Below are 21011 nucleotides of genomic sequence, written 5' to 3' on the forward strand. Positions count from 1 at the left end.
GATTAACTACATTTATGCATGCCATTTTCAGCACTTAAAACCAAACAAACTAGCAGCAATACTAACATCTATACCAACAACAGTAAACGAAGTAGCTACATCAATGGTAGCAGCAGGAGAAACAGCAGCACTTCAACAACAATTCTGAACAACACCCTAGCAACAACGAGCTCTGGAGTTCATCTGGCCGGTCCAAATAAAATAACGATAACGCGACGAAGTGCCAGCAATAAGATCAGCGTGCAAACTGTAAGCGCTTCCACAAATACAACCATTAGCAGCATTGGCGGCAGTAAGACCAACTACATAAAGAATTGCCTGATACGGAGCAGCAGCTGCAGCAACACGGCCACCAATGTCACGACGCTGGCGCAGATTATGAGCAACAGCAGCACCAGCAGCGCAGCCAGTTTACTCAGTCAGCACAATAATAATAGCAACTGTAGCAACAGCAGCAATTTTAGCAACGCCTCATCCGTGGGCAGCAGCATTAGCATTGGCAGCAGCAGCAGCAGCAGCAACAGCAGCAGCAACGACAGCAACAGCAGCAGTGGTCACAGTTTAAGCTTCAAGAGCAACGGTCGAAATGTTCCTGGTATTGTAACTGCAGCAGCATCCACGAACACCACAGCCACCGGCATTGGCATTATCACCGTCGATAACGCACCCAGAAAGAGCCGACCCAAACTATCCTCGCCGACTCGTCACGGACCCCAGCAGTGTCAGGTGCGTATTTAGCTATACTGGCCAAGTGCCAAATCATAAACCATTTACCATTTGAATAATACCCATCCCACAGGATCAATCAAATATAAAATCATTTGCTGTTTTGTTTTCAAAAATATTTTGCCACAAAGATATTAAAAACTAAAAAATTGAACTGTCCTATCCTACGGATTATATTAAATAGGGTCAGCAAATTTTCGCAATTCTACTCTTTAGTCGATACACGATTTGAGAAGAATAAAAATCAACCTACGGATCAACTAACTCTGATATTTTGATATTCTCATTATGTAAAAAATTGTCCTATTCATGGCAAAATTTGCGTCGGTGGTTATGCTTATTTCATAAACACAAGCATAATTATCTATTGCGAATTACGTATGTTATATTACGCATACGCAACGTGGCTCATTAAAATTTCAAAATAGCCTATAGGGGCGTCTGCAAAGCTTTCAGTAATGTAGACGGCATCTGAGGTCCGAGTGTGATGCTAATTACATTTCTCTTGCTTTGGTGTACTTTTTATAGATTTGTAGCAAGATCTTTGGAAATGCTTCGGCACTGGCCAAGCACAAACTGACGCACAGCGACGAGCGGAAATATATTTGTGCGCTCTGCTCGAAGGCATTCAAGCGGCAAGATCACTTGTAAGTTAATGAAGCGTTGCATCGATCTACTGATCTACTAACCTACTCAATCAAAATTTCCTGTTCCAACCCAGAAACGGACACATGATGACGCATCGCAACAAGAAGCCTTACGAGTGTAAGGCAGATGGCTGCGGCAAATCATATTGCGATGCGCGTTCTCTCCGCCGTCATTCAGAGAATCACCATGGAGGCGTGGCAACGCTCAATAACAACTCACTCTCGCCCACAGCTAGCTCAAACTGCGGCAGCGGAAGCAGCAGCAGCAGCAGCAGTAGTGTGGGTGTGGCCACCAGCTCTCTAAGTCTTTCACCGGCTACAGCTAGTGGGGACGCCAGCTCGCCAGATGGGGCCACTTGCATTCGTACCTACATTTCCACAGGCAGCTCTGTGGTGGATGCTGCCACTGGCATTGCGCTGTCCGATGAACAGATCAAGGCTATGAATTTGCCCATTAAATCGGGAGTCACATTACTGTCGCCCACCACTTCGACATCCTCAATAGCATCGTCGACAACATCCTCATCATGCTCAACATCTGGCGGTAGCTGCAGCTCCGTTCTGACTAGTTCGCCCACAATTACGCTTAGTGATGGCGCAACCTTAGAGGGCGATGGATTAACGCGCGAGCAACTCGATCTCATAAGCAAGATCATGCAACAGACGAAGCAAACCAGTGCCCAGGTGACGGTCTCTTCGCCCAACAGCGTCAGCTCCTATAAGATCAATACAGAGACAGCACCAGTCTCGGCACGTCCACGCACGTGGAACATGCAATTGGTAAGCATTGGATAAGCCCAAGATGTATTGACCTTTAACCCAAAATGCTGTTCATACTTTCAGCTCAATAATGCGCAAAATGTCACCGTAACCGTGGAGGATGGTACCGATATGGTTGCGTCCGCTTCAAGTTCACCCGACGAGGTCAAGGACGATGAATTGAACCAGCAGCTAGTGGCCGCTATTAATCCCCACCTGCTCAATATTGTTAAGATCGACAAGCCAGTTGAGTGCAATCTATGTCACCGCAAGTTCAAAAATATACCCGCTCTTAATGGGCACATGCGTCTGCATGGCGGTTACTTCAAAAAGGATCCGGAAACCAAGCGCAGCGAGAAAAAGGACTCCAACGGACCGCCATTGCAGACTGCGAGCATAGGTGTGCGTGCCCTTATCGAGGAGAAGATCATTAGTAAGCGCAAGGACATCAATAAGGTGATTTGACATAAGCCCCCGATAAAACGACTCAAATTAATGCCGTCTCCTGTCTCGCAGGGCGCCTTTGTTGTGCCTGCTCCACCCAGCAGCACCGCAAGCAACGGAGGTGTTGGTGGCTGTAGCAACAACAGCAACAGCCTTCGCCGCTCCTTAAGCGACTTAGAGAGCTTCTTAAATCCGAAGAGTAACACGAGCAGCCTGAGCCAGGCACTAGCCACCAGCACCAGTACTACTACAGCGGTGCTGCCAGCGGCTACCACTATCAAGAGCACCTCTGGGCTAAGTATACAGCAGATTGGACTGCCGCAAAGTATTGAGATCTTCAGCGGAGGTCACAGACATCCCAAAACCCTTAATTTGGGCAGTGGTGCCAATACCATTACCATTACCACCAACAACGTGCCAACGACAACTACCATGAGCGCACTGACGGCTCTTAAGGGCGGCGGTAGCATCAGTGGTGTCACTAGCAACGCGGACTCCAAGGACTCGACGTTAATTGAGTTACTTAAGCGTGGAACGCGCATTGCCGTGGCCTCTAAGAAAACACAGCTACAGGCACAAAACAGTACAAATCTGATCTTAAGCAATGTTGGCGGCTCAGAGCTCACAACCATTAGCAGCAGTGTCCAGACTGGTCGGCAGATTATTACCAACAACAATCGCACCGTCATCATACCTTCTGATGTGCACGTGGTGTCCACCAAGAGCAAGTTAATTTCTAGCAACGCTCTCACAACCAACGACAGCAATACAACTTGTTCTGCAAGCAGTATATCATTGCCAGACGGGACTCCCCTCTCCCTTACCATTACGCCCAGCCAGGAGAGTGTGGGTGTCGGTGAAGCAAACGGCATAGCTGGTGGTGGAGGTGTTTACACTGTAACTTACACTAGCGATGCGGATGCATCCGATCTCTTCGACGACGCTGAGGTGTACAATGTGTCGGACACGGAAATGCTACTGCAAACGGTGGATACTATGGAACTGCTCAACGATGACGAGGATGAAGTGCACAAAAGCGAACATTCCGAGGACTTTTCGCTGCTCAGTGAGGCCAGCGATAATGTTCAAACACGGCTGGTCAAGCTGGAGCCCGATCCTGTACACAGCAGCACAGCCAGCAACCTTAATAAAACAACGCCGTTACCCACCTTTCAGCAATTTCATTCCAAGGAGATTATCATGCAGAACAGTTCTCAAATCCAGGCCATCGCCAACATGCGTGGAAGCAACACCCTAGGCTTGCTTTCGTCACCGTTGCATTCGCCACTAGCCTACCCGACGCCACCCTCTAGCCACGAGAATGTGGCTCAATCCTCACCCTTTGTAGAGGATGCTGCGGCTCAGTTTGTGGATGCCAGTCACACGTTCTTTAGCGATAAAACAGACTTTTCACAAGTCTATTTTAAAACAGACGAGAGCGATTCCATGCAGCAGCTCAGTGATAATGACAATGAGAAAATACTTAAACTAAAGTCGGTGCTGGAAGAAAGCAGCTTCGATCCATCCATTAAGGTGGAAGATCTCTTGAACAGCACCGAGGACGATGCCGAATGCGACCTGCGGGAGTTTGCCGAGACGAATCTCTCATTTCTCGATGAGGATCAGGAGTTCCTAAATGATTCACGAAATGCTACCTCGCCTCTGTCTGAGTCCTTCTTCACCAGTGGCATTGGATCTGCAGAAGATGTTAAGCAGGTGCTACGTGAGGTGCTGCCCGATGAAAATATGCAACTGCAGCTAACTAGCGAGCAGCAGGGCGAGAACATCATTGACCTTTACTATTTACCGGGGCTGGGCCTGCAATCCCAAATGATGCCAAACTCTGATGATCCGCTTTTGTCCTCCTCACCAAGAGAATTCGGACAGCAGCGACAGGTTGTCCAAACGACAACGTCCACGCCATCGACCACACAACCTGTCGAGCAGTTGCAGTCTACCACCGTACTGTACGATCAACATCAACTGCAACAGCAACTGCAACTGCAGCCCCAGCAGGAACAGCAAGAGCAACACCAGGAGCAACATCAGCAGCAACAGCATCAGCAACAGCAGCAGCAACAGCAGCAGCAACAGCAACAAGAACAGCAATCCCAGCAACAGCAAGAGCAAATGCAATTGCCGCAGCAGTCTGCAATTCAATCTGAACAACCACAACAGGAACAACAGACAGACTTTATGCTCACCAACTTTACTCCCGTGTCCTGTCAAACACAGTACCTAGATACCAATCAGCAGTCGATGATGCTGCAGCCACTGAATAGTTTGCTGCAGCCAATACTTTATGGCAGCAACAGCACCTCCAACGATAAACAAGCATTTACCTCGATGCTTAACTCGAATGCCGGTCAGACAACTGAACTGGATGCGAGCCTGCTCTTTGCCTGCGGCGACAGTATCAAAAATAACTGCAGCAAACCTATGCTTGCTGCATTACCTGCAGCAGTAGCTACACCAGTAGTCACTCCAACACCAAGCGTTTCCAATCTACAGCCGCTGTCCAACCAAACTAATTCCATATTAAAGCGTCGCCTGCGTTCAAATGGAGCACAGGATGTGCACAAGTTCTCGAAATTCCAAACACTTTCACCGCATCGCTCAAAGCTACGCAAGCCTTCGCGCACCCACTACACACCCGCGCCAATTCTTAATCCAGATCGCAAGGGCACAGGACTCTATTGCAATGTGCGTAAGCAGCTCGGCCAAGGAATGTTTGACGTCTTTGACGATGACTTTGGCGATCCTGTGGGCTTGGTTGATTTCTGCGATGAGTCCAAGGTGAATCTAGGTTCCACTTATCAAGCGCAGATCCCAGCCTGTAAATCGCCCGAAGAATCCACCAAGGAAACAATGAGTGCAGACCTACTTTGGGATCCAAGCGTACAGATAGACGAGAAGATACTAATGCGTTATATAGATCTCAGCAAATCCTCGGCCGTACCCATGGGTAGCCATTCCGAAGAGGTAGCCCTTCAAACGCTGCTTGAGGCCAAAGGCAACTCAGCGGCGGCGGTGCTCACCCTGTTGCAAACGCAGTCCAGCGCGTTTCAAATGAAATGGACTGCCTATGAGCTAGAGCAGTTTCTACGTGGCCTGGAGAAGCACGGGAAGGATTTTGGAAAAATTGCCAGCGAGGTAAATTTTAGTAACTTACAAAATTATGTTTATATTTTACTATTTAGGAAAGTTTTCAAAAGGTCTTTTAGCTTAAAATCTCTCGTAACCTTCATAGTTGGGCTATGCAATTTTATTTCCACATAAAATTGAACAAGAACTAAGGCAAAACAAATCTTTGGTTGACGCTTCTCAATGCCTCACCTTAAGGTTTTTCTCGATCTTACAACTGCCGTAGCATACATTTAATTATGGGAACTATTAAGAGATAATGCAAGAAATCCGCTTCACTTATTTCACCAAAAAAAAAACGATCGGTTTATTTTCTTCAAATTGCGGGGATAAACGAGATCAATCCCGTTCAATTATATTTTTGAGTATTACACCAACTATTGCAAAAATAACCTAAATAATTTATGGAAAATTTTTCCGATAGCCTCTGCCTATTTGAATTTTTTTATTACCCAAATGTTGAAACACAGGCTAAAATATTTTGCTTAAGCCTGATAAATCTTTATCACGCATCTTTGAAATCAATAATAAAAAGAATATTTTGTCTTGCGTCCTCTCGAGGGCTTAATTGAATATCGATAAGCATCGATACCAACATCCCTTTTTTTTTGGCTTGTTAGAGCTTTGAACCAACAAAATAGAAACAAGAATGAGTATGTTTGTTACTGTTGAGCTCTCTTGCTGGAATCACAATCTTATTTACATTCCTTTCAGTTACTTACGAAGACCTCGGGCGAATGCGTTCAAATGTATTATTTTTGGAAAAAACTATGTGTGGACTACAAGGTCTCTCACTTAAAGATGGAGCCAGTTCCTGCGAGCACTCCAACGGTGGAACAGAAGCCCTACGTCTGCGAGATTGCCGACTGCTCGGCGGTAAGTTATAGTCTATGAATGCTGCAATATATAGAGTCCGGCATATAACCATAATTAGTCCTGCCAAGCCCCATAGCACAAGAACAAGTCCTCAAAACTGACTCACATTCATTTTTCCTTTCTTTCTTGTACATACTGCTAATATATCTCCCTGCGTTTGACTACGCGTCTGTGACCAAACTATAGAGCTTCACCTCGAAAGCAGCTCTGCATGGTCATGTTCGCATACACGCTTATGGCAGAAATGCCAGCAACAGTAATAGCAACAACAACAACAACAACAACCAGCATGCCACGGCAGTTAGTGCCAACAACAACCATACTTGCAACAATAGCAGCAACAACAATAGCAACAACGCATGCGCATCCCAGACTAGTAGCCATACCAATCAATGCAACAGTGCAACAACAACAATCATAACGCACGCCAATGGCAATAACTCCACCCTCAACAACAATATTATCAGCAACAACATTGCACCAGGCTCTTCCATAAATACTGCTCTGTTATCAGCAGCAGCAGCAGCAGGAGCAGGAACAGCAGGAACGACATCGACAGCATCAAAAGACAGCAGCAACAGCAACAATTCCAATACAGCCAAGGAGAGTGAATTTCCCTGCAAGGTGTGCGGCAAGTAAGATTCCCCCAAGAAAATATCCACAACAATTCGTAAAACCTAAAATACCAGCTCATGAAAATTTGAATTACGCAAGCATATTGAGCGATTTGAGTGCCCGTATTGAGTTAAGGCCGTAAAGCACGTTATATCGTAGCCGTAACTTTCGTCTTAAAAGTTATTCGTAATTGAGCCCAAAAATCTGGGCTAATAACTATCACTTTGGTTTTTCATTTATCCTTTTTCCGTCCTTCGTTTTCGTTTTGAACGTAACTTTGTTTTCGTTGAAAAACTATGATTTCTTATAGTAAGTTCTGCTCTACACTGTCAAGCTCCTTTCCTATCGATCTACTATATTTTAGCCTCGGTTTGCTTCATGCCTTGATTTCGTAGTGTTCTTTGCAGCATTTAGTTAATTCCATGTATCAGTCCTAAATTTTCATGCCGTTTAGTTAACGTTTTCATTGAGCGATAATAATTGTTGTTATTGTTGTTGTATTGTATTTATTGTTCCATGATGACAATCTAAACAAAATTAAACAATATCACCAATACCAATTACAAAACGCGCGCCTACTTAAACCATCAAATCAATAAATGATTCAATAAATTGCAATTTTAAAGCGAAGTGTCACAGGTCGCAAATAGGCGTTACTGAAATCAACTCCTCACAATATCAGCCTCAGGGCGATTAATATCGCTTGGGCCACGACGTCAAAGCCAAGGGTAAGTATATATATACATATATATATATATTAATATATATATATGACATATATATTTATAATTTTATGTTTTCAATTCGCGTTTCTTTCATTTCATTTCTGTTTGTCTCTTAATTACTTCGTAACTCTCTGTTCTCTGATTTTATGTATTTTTGTACTTACATATTTTGTTTTCTAAATGTAGCGCTAAATGGCAATTGCATTTGATCTATTGTAAATATAACACCCACATAACCGTTTCTGGGAAATTCGATCATCGATTTTAACCAATTTCTAAATGTGAAATTCTTTCATACCATGATGGAGCTTGCTTTATGCGTGATCCTGAGCATCTGATTGGCTTAAAATTTGGTCTAAATTATACAAATATGTATATAACGCATTGTTTCGAGATCACAACTGAAGAATCGTCGCAATTGTATTCATTATGTTACAAAATTCCAGCGCACATAAATTTTAACTCTTTCGTTCTCTTACAACTATACTTATTGATTTTCTATTTTATGTTTCGAAACTTTCAAGCAAAACTCTGTACTCTCCATAGTAAATAATAACAACAAAGCAATTTATCTCCACACAAGGCTAAGTAACAGAATACCGACAAAAACAAATTAAATAAATAGAACAGAAAGAAAAAGCTTTTCGTATTTTTGCATGCATCACCGCAAAATCTATACATCTACTTATATGCATGTAATTTAGATAATAAAAATTCTCTGCTTTATCTGTGTTCCCTTCTACATCTAAGTGTTCACTGTGCTTATATTCTATAGCTCGCATTCTAGTTAAATTGTGTACTGATCCTGTTAATCCAAGACTCTAATATAAGACACCTGCTACTCTTCTGTCTTTGTATTTACCAGAGTCTTCAATAAGGTCAAAAGCCGCAGTGCCCATATGAAAACGCATCGAGTACAAGAAGCTGAACAATCATCAAATTCCAAACAGCAATCTAACAATGGAACTCTGTCTGCAGTAACAGTGGCAGTAGCAGCATCAGCAGTACCATCGGCTCCCTCTGCAGTAACAGTTCTGGCCACCGCATCTTCTTAGATATGGTTAGATAGCCAGGCATCAGCATCGATTGACAATCGCGTAAAGCAAGCAGCAAGCATTGTTTACCACTCTTAGAATATAAAGTTAGTTTACAGTCGGAAGTAAAGTAAAATACAGACATTTATGAAAAAATAACCAAGCTCAGAGTTAAATGTGTATTGTAAGTAAATTAATATTGTAATTTTGATGTATTTAGCAGTTAAAGGCATTTTTCTAATTCATACTTTTCACATGTTTTCTACACACTCTTCCTATCTCACTATCTATCTACCTATATATCTTTCTGTCTCTGCTAGACAACTCTTGGGCTTGATACTAACAGATATATGTAGATCTGAGTCATAGTCTAATTTGTACATAAATTTAACTAACAGTGAAGCAAGTTCAAATTGAATTGTTATTAACTAGTTATTGTAGGCAAATGCAATATTTGTGTTACACACTTAAATATACCTACCGTATTTTTACAGTAGGCGTTTTTTCTTGACTCTCGACTCGACTGTAGTTTATAACCTAAGTCCAAATCAACGTTGATTTAATCTAGTAGCCCGTACGTACTGTTTAATACATGTTTTTCTACTTAAACTAGTTGCATCCCATTTTACAGATACTTTTTTTATTGCGATACGTGTTTAGCTAGTAAGAGTTACGACATGTACATGATTGAGTACATACAAAAGTATATTAGCTTATACGATCATTGTTGTTTTAGGTTTTAAGCTCCAATTCAGCAATTTCAAGCAGAAAAACATAAACTTTTATTGTACTTACACATCTAAACTATTGCTAATTGCTATATGTAAAGCAAATAAAAATTCTAGTGAAATCAAGTGATATTGAGTGAGATCAAAAACGATTTTAGCTAAAAAGAAAAACAAAGTGTAACTCAAATTGAAACATTTTAACTTTTACCGCCATATTGTAAATAGAAACTACATATATAGAAGAAAAATGCATGCATATAAGTAGATAAATATATTGTAAATATACTTATATACATAGTAAATTCTTTATATACATATACATTTGTATCTACTAAGTAAATGTTATTTTAATGTTTCTCCAAATGCATAAAAGACATATAATATTTATTGATAAATCAGATACACACACAAGCACACACTCATTCACCGCGAGGCGATAACTTAGGGTATAAAAAACATCTTTTGTTTAGCCCCAGCTACACACAATATATACACATAACGTTTTTAGTAGGTATATAGTACTTAAAAAACATATATTAATTATTAATATAAATGTATATGTACGCGTACCTAATTGGTATAACAGTAAATCTGCCAGTAAAATGATGAATAACAACAACAAGAATCACACGTTTTCCATTTGGACAGTGAGCTAATGTACTACAGCAAATAGATCAATTGAATGTACGCAATAAATGTTTACGAGGCCAGTGGTATATTATGACGTAAATAAGTATAATGTTATGTAATGTAATGTATCTGTAAAAAAAATGCATGCTAAATCTACTTGTATTTAGAGCTACATACATCAAACTAACCAACTCGAACCGACACAGCCAAGCAAAAAGCAAACAAACTCTTAGCAATTTTCAAGGTTGTAATATGCTCATTAATCGATCAATAGGACATCAGCTAGTGTAAATAAGTATTAAACTCGGAATCCAGTCCTGAACTTCAATAATCAATACTCAGACACGACTGCAGGATGCAGGATACTGCTATACATATACACATGTTCCGATGCACAAACCTGTGCTAGAATATCTTTTGCTCCTTACGTTGTATTCGCTCAACTTGAACTTGAATAAAGAAAGACCCCATGTTCATGGCCCTTAGTTAGATAATGTTCATAATTGTTTGGTATTTGTGAGTGTAAAAGTATGTATTAATTCTTGCTAATAATTCAAATACACCCACACATACATACATAGATACGTAATTTCAATATGTTATGTAGGTAAATAATTGCATATGAATACAAATGTAATTAGGTTCAGCTACAGCCAAAGCAACCCACCACTAAGCATCTTCAGAACTGTTTGTTGTGGGCTACGGAAGCCACTTAAAAAAGACTCTTCTCAAGACAGCTACACTATTTTTGTACCAAAACGTATTTATATATACGCGTACAATCGCAAATGTATGTGGTCTATGTTAGCAGAAACAAATCTATGCATACATCAAATAATACAAATGTGCAATAGAAAATTCAAATTCTGACGATCAACTTATGTTGTGTGCATTTTCTCAACGAATTAGTCAATACATAGACACAACTTCCCTTCCTTTCCCATAATGCTTTACTTTGAAAAGCATTGAAAAAAAAAATATATATTAAAAAATGCCTTCAAGCTTAAGTCTTAAGTATTATGAATAAAGTCTTCAAATGTGTGCTTAAGCAAAAGTATATACCATAAATAATAAATATGTACTTAGCTGTATTATTTAGGTAATGTTAAGTAAGATTCGGTACTTTGTTGCTTTACCATAAAGTTTCCTAATGACAAAAAAGCCATATTTCGAATAAGAAGAAGAGTTAAATAATAACATATACTTAGCATATTAAACTAGTCTGCAAGTTGTAAGTCCTACCGTCTAGTCAAATGAGAACTTCTTGCTCGATTCATTTTTGTCTTACACACATATTTATCTATATATATTTATTAATTTATTTTTATGTTTTATATTTCCTTATTTATTGATTAAATATTCGTATCTGTTATTTCAATGCGATTTGGGTGCATTTTTATTTCGTTAGTCGAAACGCAAACAAAGTAGATATGACAATCTGTGAAATATATTTTATGCTATATTCACTTTCCTCTAATTTCAAAAGAAACTGCAATCTCAGCGGCGCCAGCACTTTATTCGAATACTCTGCGTTGTGATTGTTCATTAAGTGTACGAGAATGTATAATATAATATAATTATATATATATAAATATATATATATACATATGCACATACGATTAAATCGAGCGTATGTGCATACTATAAAATCTGTATATAAGCTCAGAAAAAAAAAAAAAAAATAAACAAAAAAAATGCTGGATCTGCACGCGCTCATGGGCCACTGACTTATTTTAGCTCAAAACTCAAACTCAAGTGAATTAACAATATAAAACTCGAATAGTTAAGATAAAATTGTACTTACTGAAGCGTATGCCTACTTATGTATTCGCAAAAATCACTTTCTAACAATAATTTTAATATACAAATGATGTGCAATCTGAGGAACTTCTTATATGGAGTTAACCAAATGCACAAGTTCATATTAACAAGAACAACTGAATTACTTCGAGAAACAATACCAAACAGAATCTTTTTAAAATTGAAAACGATTGATAATAGCTCTTAGACATATCAATTTAATTTAAAATACAAAAAAAAAAAATGAAACTAAAACTTATAAGAAAAGCATTCAATACATGTATACATAGTAAACACAGACATCATCATCCAAATTTCTATGGATGGTTGCATTCCTGTTTAGCATATAAGTGAAAATTTCAGGCAAGTTGCCGATAATGCAAATATATAAGGCATACTTCTATAGGTCTGATGAACTAGTGATGAACGAGAATTATTATAAAGTGTGGTATATACATATTTGCATAATTTTTCATGACATCTTTTATAATCGTGAGATTCGATTCGATTGAAATTTTTATTTGAAGGTTTGAACCATATGCAGACACTTTTAATCAATCAGCTAAATGAATCATAAGCTTAAAGTTATTTTTAAATATGTATATATTATGCCACACGGTAATCTAGATTCAAGATTCAAGATTCATCGCAACTAATTCAGGCCTATAATCGCACGTGCACACATTCATCGCAACTAACTTTACAGCTCAGTATTACTGATTCGATCAATGTGGGTACTTTCCCGAATCTCCAACAGTACGAATGTAAAAATAAAGTACCATATACAAGTACACAACTCTCAGACGTAAGTTTTAACTGTAATATGAAAATCTTTTATAAACAAAGAAACTGTTACTTTATGGCATTAATTAAAATGCTATAACCTCTTGTTGAACGTAAATTGTACTTAGCATGTAAATTCTCTAAAATACAAAAAAAAAAAAAAATGATAAAAAAAAAAACAGAAAGAAAAACAAAGGCAGACACACATAATTATATTGGTCTAAAATTATTGAGACAGTAAGAAATATTTTACGGTACATACATATATGTCTGTACATACATACGTATGTGTGTGTACAAATGCATAAATGTAAACATAAATGTTTTCATGGTTGTAACTGATGATCAAAATAGGTGTAAATTGAAATGAACGGTAAAAGGATTTTACATGCTATCATTTAATGCAAAACTGCTTTACCTTTGCTTTACATTTTTTGTACCTAACAATAACAAATGCAAATTGTTTGGCACATAACTTATGCATTTTTTCAACGAAACTAAATCGAAAACAAAAACTATATCTCTTTCGTTAGTGAAACAAAGAAGAATACGATATTTTTTTTTTCTCTTATACATATGGAAATATTCTTTACACTTACATTTGATATCAAATTGAATAACGTAAAGATATTTGAGAATCATGAATATTCCCTCCAAATAATTTTTAAAATTATTTATTGCTAAAATGGTCAAAAATGTTCGACTATGGCTGCGTCTCTGATAATTATAATAGAATGAAAAGTTTTTAGCATATTGGAGCAATTGTCTTATAATGATGGCATATTGTATTTAGCATGATGTTACCAGTTGTATTGAACATTCAAATAATTATGATTATTATGATTATTGTGTATTGTATGTGTATGTGTAACGTATGTTGTACATGTAAACTCTTTAAAAACAAAAAAAAACAAAAAAAAGCAAACAAAAAACAAAGGTGTGGCTCTTGCCATTAACTTGTAGTCAATTCTTCGAATGCATTAGGATAAGTAAAAAAAAAAAACAAAAAACAACAAATGAAAGATTACGAAAAATGTATGCATAGTTTGCAAACAAAAGGTAACGTCTGGATGACGACCACGAATATGATGATATATGGACACTATTTTCTAAAAATATTACAACAATAATTTATTAATTTGTTGGCAATTTTATACATACATACATACTTATGTATACACTTATACAGTTAATTTTGTTAGCTAGCAAAATGACAACGAGAACTTATGTAGCGCTGAGGTAGTTAAACTTTATGAATGTTGTACCCAAAGCCCAGGTCCGGTACACCCACTGGAGATATCTGTACAGTCAGGAATCCTGCCTCAACGAAGAACGACTCACGATGTTGTTGTTGGCATTACCGTTACCTATCTAGTTAGCAATGTTCACTGTATCCTTAGAGAAACACATCCATATACACAAACACACACACACGGACACACACAAACACGCACACTGTATCTCTCTCTCTCTCTCTCTCTCTTACACTTTGTTAGATTCGTTGTACTCTGCCATTTTTGGTGTGATATTCTATTGGTTGTGCGGCTGTTTAAAAGTCGTTATACACATTGTTGCATTTCTACAAAACAGAACTAAAATTAATGTTTGTAATTTGTTAAACTTCAATTTCCTGATGTTATTTTAGTTTTATGTACTTATAAGTGCATATGTATATTAGGTATTTATTTGTATACGTTTTTCTGTAGAAACAAACTTTAACAAGTTGTTAACTATTTTAGTCCATATGTTACATACCTTTAGGTTTAAGCCGCGTAATTTAATCGAAAATCATTTGAGCAACCTTAATGGAAATGAATTAAACTTACAAAAACTCTAGTAAAAAAATTTTAAAATGAAAACACAAATAAACTGGTGGTCATAAAAAAAAACAACAATAGTTTCTATTATTAACAATAATTCTGGTTACGTTCTTTTATGATAATTCCGATTCTTTGGTTTCGAAAAAAGCTAAGAAAGCTTATCAAAGACAATTACCAGCAATTTTTAAGCTTTTGCTACCGTGTTCTGTTGGTCTTTCCTTGCCTTCTCTCTCTCTCTCTCTCTCTCTTTCCCTCTCTCTGTCTCTCTCTGTCTCTCTCTGTCTGTCTGTCTTCGTCACTTCATTTCGCGCTCTCCCTTACTCAGTTAGCTTTGTCATTGTCCTATGCTTTCGCTTTCGCACTCGTTTATTGAGTTCAGTGTGTTCAGTTGCGTTCTGGCATCGTGTCCTGTCGTTGTCGCAGTCGCTGTCTTCCTTTGCTGCTGCGTGCCGCGCTTACCTCAGCTGTCGGAGCTCGACTTTGAGTGCATTAAGGGTCGCCTGCAGTCAGATAAAACAAATTGAACAACACCAAATTACATTGGCAAAAGCGTTATTGCAATAGCTACTTGGATAATACAATTATTGTGTCGGTGGTGGATAGGTTGAAGTTTGAAGTTTGATCGCCTTACGTAGCCCACGTCTAGTTTTTGCTGCACCCCACCCCCGTCCGGTCGGCAAATTGTAGTTTTCGCAGTGCGTTCGGTTTAAACGGCTTCAAAATTAACTACTCAAAGTATCATCATAACGCTATGTCCCTCTCGGCCATAGCCAAGGTAAGTCCCGCGTGAATGGCGCTAAAATTTTGTGCCTCCTTGGGCAAAAAATCCTTACTGAAAACTCACTCATACTACGGTGCCAGCGGCCGCCGCTGGTTTGAGTTAAACTCATACTGCCAGCATGCGTTTTCCGCACATGCGCAGAACTGAAAGCTTTTTTCGCTAGCGTACACACTGAGAAATGGCGCGTACAGAGTTGCTAGGCTGTGGCGTTGCCTACGACAAAGGGAGCACGGATTAGCGAATAGATGGACTCGACAACCCTGCCGGTTGCGTTCAACTCAAACTACAGTGTGGCGTGCACTCAGAAGCAACCCCTATAAAAGCACCCCAGCGAAACTTGTGAGCCATTTTGTGCTTCGCTCGCGATAGCTCTTGAGCGCAGCGCCATGGACGTCTGCGAATGTCCTTGGCGCGTCATACGGGTCTGTTCTTGCTTAATAGCAACCAGGACAACGTCGTATTGGTTAAGGTTAATGCCCCTAGTCGACCTTGATGTACGACACATATCGGTGCTCGGTGCTGACTCGGCCTACTCTCGGCTCCATGTCTATCTCTGGATACTACCGACTTTACTTTCACATGGGTTCAACGAACTTTTAGGCAACTTATTACGCTCTCATATAGACACACGTACATACGGACGTTTTATTGTTGGCCTATGTGGGCCTTCATTTGTTCCCGGAATCGCTGGATAGGGTCCTTTTGCAAACATACACACACAAACATACGTACATATGTATGTTATTTTGGCGCTTGTGCGGAACCATTGGCTTTTATTACTGTTGCTCTACACATTTCGGTTTTTGGTACAGGCGGTCAGTGTGTATACAACTTTCATATCGTTTGCAGCATTGTCAATTAACGCACGGCCCCTAAATGAATCATGTGGGTATACCAAAAAAAGGACAATAGGAATAAATCAAATTGTGCTAAAAACTATAAAATAGGGCAGGTTTTATTATGATTTTCTTATGATTTTCTGATAGAACTGTTCAGTTGATAACATTTCCATGTTTTATTAGATAATGATATATAAATTCCTAACACATATTCAATAAAATTTATATTTATATCATTATTTTGTTTATTACATATACACTATAAGTTACATCAGACAGTAAAATCAAAGTTGTCTTAAAACAATATTTATATTGCCTTTCGCAATACACTTTTTTTTGTTGTTGATATTAACACTTTTAACTTCGAAAAATTCAATCCTGTCTTAGGAAAATTAAAGCAAAAGGATACAAATTTGGAATTTTAGATTGCATTTAAATTCTAACAAAAACATTTCATACAGAGAGAAACCAAATTATTAGATATCAATCTAATCCATCAATGTGTAACTATCTGCTTTAAGAAAAGTTAGTCAAAGGAAATAATTGCTTTCCCATATTTAAAATCGAATCCGAATATAGCTTTGCAGATAATTTATTATATACGAAAACAGATTACATATATAAAGGCGTTGCTCAGATTTTTCTATTAGTATTTGAAAAGAATGCCTCGGTAGTGCTCGACTAGGAAATACCCTCAACCTTCTTTTGCGAAAAGCAGAATGATGAACCGAATTAAAATAGCAACAACTGCAGTTCTATAACAAGAACTCAAATAATATCACACGAATATTGGCCAAATGTTTTGTTTAACAACTTTTGTGTTTTCAACTGCTAGAACATAGAATATTTGATATTCGAAAGCGAAAATATGCGAATTCTAAAGTTTAGTTCTCTGCTGAGACATTTAATCAATCGTCAATGAAAGTTGTTAGATTTATATATTTAGCGTTACCAGAAGGGGCTCAAGTTAGAGCAAGTTATGCCAGATCTGTTACCGCTTGTGGCGCACCTCAAATACTCAATTCATTTGAATGTATCATTTTGATCAGCACGTAGTATTACTTAGTTATAAACACAATAGCGTAATTTTAGCAAGCGGCAAGAGAAACAACAAGCAAATTAACAAACTCGCTGCTGAGCAACTGGTTTGACCAGATCACCTCTGAAAATGTGTGATGAGTCTGTGCTCTCGTTATCAGTATCAACCTGTTCTGTTCTATGTCGACTTACATTATTTATTCAAATGAACAGATATCACAAGAAATGGGCCTGATATGGCAGCTGGCTGACTGAGGGTTTCATTTCGTTGTCAGCATACTACGAGCTGGCAGCATAGCAATAAGCAATTCTATAAAAATGTCAACTAACTCTGCTTCTATCGGTACACAGCCAATACTCTACTCGTATTGGCGTAGCTCGTGCTCCTGGCGTGTTCGGATTGCGATGAATCTTAAAGAAATACCCTATGACATCAAGCCTATTAGTCTCATCAAGTCTGGCGGCGAGCAACACTGCAATGAGTACCGCGAGGTAAATCCTATGGAGCAGGTGCCGGCGCTGCAAATTGGTGAGCACATCATATGCCACAATCTGTGTCAAAAAGATCTCTAAATTTGTTTAACCTTCATGTAGATGGACATACACTGATCGAGTCAGTGGCTATTATGCACTACCTGGAAGAGACACGACCCCAGCGCCCGCTATTGCCGCAAGATGTACACAAACGAGCTAAGGTTCGAGAAATAATTGAGATCATTTGCTCTGGTATTCAACCACTTCAAAACCTGATTGTTCTAATCCACGTGGGCGAGGAAAAGAAGAAGGAATGGGCACAGCATTGGATAACACGTGGCTTCCGTGCCGTGGAGAAGGCACTGTCCACCTCGGCAGGCAAATATTGTGTGGGTGATGAAATCTCAATGGCTGATTGCTGCCTTGTACCGCAGGTATTTAATGCCAGAAGGTAAGTCCCACATAACTAGAAACCAGATAAAATGAGGCTTAAGACAATATTCCTCAGATTTCACGTAGACTTGCGCCCATATCCGATTATATTACGCATTGATCGTGAGCTGGAGAGCAACCCAGCATTCCGAGCTGCCCATCCTTCCAATCAACCGGACTGTCCGCCGGAGCTGCCAAACAAATAGAATTTTCCGACGACAACTGCAAAACGCCGTAAAACGAAGAAGTGAATTGCAGTTCGTAAAAAAAGCAAATATATGTATAACTCGACAGTGAGAAATAACAATTTTTGGAGCTAGAGTCAGATGGAGAAGAAGCGAGATTTGATTGAGAGAAACAGTCGGATGTGATTTAAAAAATTGCTAACAGCATTTAACTATGCATAAATGCATAAAAATACTATCGATAAAAATAAAATTTTAACTGGCATGCTAACAAATCAATATTAATAATTCTCAAAAAAAAAAAAAAAAAACAAATAAAAAAATATATTTTCTTTAGTTTTCAATATGAAAAAATGGTCTAAAAGATAAACTCATATATAAACGTATTTTTATGAATTTTATTTAGGCTAACAGGAAAAAAATTCAAGAAGAACACATAATGAAAAGCAAAATTTAATTCAGGGATTTAAAAAAGCAAAAATAGTTTAAGTGCAAATTTACATTACCATTATAAACCAAAATGCGCAAGTATATAGAAGTATACATACATATGTAAGTTAAAAAAGTTGGGCGCTTTACAAGGAACTTTTTGAAAAGTACAAAGCTTCAGTCAACTCTATTAGCAGGCGTTCTGTTTATAAAGTAAAGAACAAGTAAAAAATACAGAAAGTGTTTAAATTAAGGATACTTAAATACCATAACTTAATCGGGTGACAAAATTGAACAATGAACAAATAATATCTCTTTGCTACTAACATTGTATTAACAAGCTAAGAGTTAAAACTGTATTTCCTTAAATTAAAAGCACGACACAAACTATAACCCAATGAAATAAATGCACAAAATTATATGTACGTAAATTACTCGTTTCCCGTTTGAATCACGCATTAATCGATCCTCATATCGTATTGAGGATCTATCCTATAGAATCAAACGAACTGCCTGATTTCGCATACAATTCTACTATGTTAATATCCATAATATTGTAACAGTTCCGAATATTAACTACATATGTATTTAACAAATAAACTTCTCACTTAACTTTATTCAATCGATCGTTTGTATTTCATAAGAATCGATTTTGGGTTAATTCTTAAATGAATGTAATATCGGATGAATGTATGCATTGTGTATCGATAGTTAATCGGTAGTCGGCTAAGTGTTTATTTGTTATTATATGACTGTATATAGTATAGTATATATATATCTAAGAAGAAAGGTTTGCTGATTGTAGCCACAATTTTCTAAAAGTTTAACACCGGTACAAACTACCTTAACAATTCAATTCGTGGCTTTCGAGTTGCCTATATACAATGAGTGGATTCAGAAAATCTACAGCAAAGTATATGTATTTAGCTGGGTGTGGAATGCGCAGGTCGAGTTCAATAGTTTCCCCCGATACAAGGCCGGTGCTTTACTCGTATTTCTACAGTTCTTGTTCTTGGCGAGTACGAATTGCATTGGGATTGAAAAAGATACCTTACGAACTAAGGCCGACAAGTCTGGTTACGACTGAGGCTAATGACTCCATAAACTGCTATACGAATGAGTATCGAGAACTTAATCCTATGCAACAGGTACCAGCTTTACAAATTGGTAAGCATCCCATATGCCTTACGATCGCATAATTGTTGGTAGTTTCAATATTTCTTGTACTTGTTTTGCGCTTAGACGGACAGACACTATGCGATTCCGTGGCCATTATGCACTATCTGGATGAAACACGGCCGCTGCATCCGTTGTTGCCACAGGATCCGCACAAGCGAGCCAAAGTGCGCGAGATTGTTGAGATCATATGCTCAGGTATTCAGCCGCTGCAGAACAGACTAGTATTATCACACCTGGGCAAAGAAAAGAGCAGGGAGTGGGCGCAACATTGGATATCACGTGGCTTTCGGGGTCTGGAGCAGGTGCTTTCGCTTTCGTCTGGGAAATACTGTGTGGGCGATGAAATATCCATGGCTGATTGCTGCCTTGTACCACAAGTTTTCAACGCCAGAAGGTGAGTTTGATCATCATACAGACGCAAAATTTTTTACATTTATCTTCCTCTTTCAGGTACAAAGTCACCTTGGATCCTTATCCCACAATCTTGCAGCTCGATCAAAATTTGGCGACTAATGAAACTATTCGCGCCAGCCATCCACACAATCAACCAGACTGTCCGCCGAAGTTGGCAAATAAATAATTTACTATTTTAAACAACTCATGGTCTAATAAATCCTCTGCATCTCACACGCACCTGTAATTCTCCTAGCTATTTATTCTTATATTGCTGTAAACTATATAATCGACTTTTTGATGTATAGGACTGCGGCCTTTTGTCTGCTGCAGTTTTTGAGTTTGCAAATGTCCTGGTTATTGGCTGCATTCTTTTTTTTTTAAAGGCATCTGTAATATGAGAATAAATAATAAATAAATAAAGAAAAACCACATTTTTTTTTAATATATTCTTTATTAGTTTTGTCTTGTTTTTATTTTTATATAATCTTTCTTAAATGAGTAATTCATGTTATTTGTATGTGTATTTT

The 21011-nt window shown here is 38.4% G+C and overlaps 3 protein-coding genes across 14 annotated transcripts in view; all 3 read left to right on the plus strand.

Moving 5' to 3' along the window:
* LOC6629951 (uncharacterized) overlaps nt 1-14781 on the plus strand; it is a 32846-nt gene extending 18065 nt beyond the window's left edge. For 3 of the 10 annotated variants that reach the window (XM_070207003.1, XM_070207002.1, XM_032432856.2), the window contains 8 exons: nt 32-726; nt 1255-1373; nt 1448-2153; nt 2217-2588; nt 2649-5729; nt 6435-6596; nt 6783-7231; nt 8802-14781. In XM_070207003.1, coding sequence (XP_070063104.1) covers nt 32-726; nt 1255-1373; nt 1448-2153; nt 2217-2588; nt 2649-5729; nt 6435-6596; nt 6783-7231; nt 8802-8991 — 5774 coding nt within the window. In that variant the 3' untranslated portion in view covers nt 8992-14781. Of the gene's footprint in view, nt 1-31; nt 727-1254; nt 1374-1447; nt 2154-2216; nt 2589-2648; nt 5730-6434; nt 6597-6782; nt 7940-8460; nt 8776-8801 lie in introns of those variants that run through there. The other 7 variants (XR_004302726.2, XR_011416097.1, XR_011416096.1 and 4 more) reach the window with 7 other exon arrangements.
* Nucleotides 14782-15138: 357 nt separating this feature from the next.
* On the plus strand, nt 15139-18779 carry GstZ2 (Glutathione S transferase Z2). Of its 3 annotated transcripts, none has more exons than XM_002052972.4 (4): nt 15139-15506; nt 17741-17918; nt 17984-18314; nt 18372-18779. In XM_002052972.4, exons 1-4 carry the CDS (start codon nt 15483-15485, stop codon nt 18499-18501), a joined length of 663 nt encoding a protein of 220 aa, XP_002053008.1. In that variant the 5' UTR covers nt 15139-15482; the 3' UTR covers nt 18502-18779. The 3 variants fall into 3 exon arrangements, with proteins under 3 accessions (XP_002053008.1, XP_070063687.1, XP_015027269.1); XM_070207586.1 differs by lacking the exon at nt 15139-15506 and adding an exon at nt 16374-16397; XM_015171783.3 differs by lacking the exon at nt 15139-15506 and having other exon boundaries at nt 17615-17918.
* Nucleotides 18780-19641: 862 nt separating this feature from the next.
* On the plus strand, nt 19642-20728 carry LOC6629949 (probable maleylacetoacetate isomerase 2). The gene is made up of 3 exons (XM_002052971.4): nt 19642-20076; nt 20152-20482; nt 20539-20728. Exons 1-3 carry the CDS (start codon nt 19794-19796, stop codon nt 20666-20668), a joined length of 744 nt encoding a protein of 247 aa, XP_002053007.2. The 5' UTR covers nt 19642-19793; the 3' UTR covers nt 20669-20728.
* Nucleotides 20729-21011: the final 283 nt, after the last annotated feature.

This window comes from Drosophila virilis, chromosome 2 (genome assembly GCF_030788295.1).
Source record: "Drosophila virilis strain 15010-1051.87 chromosome 2, Dvir_AGI_RSII-ME, whole genome shotgun sequence".
Lineage (NCBI taxonomy): Eukaryota > Metazoa > Arthropoda > Insecta > Diptera > Drosophilidae > Drosophila > Drosophila virilis.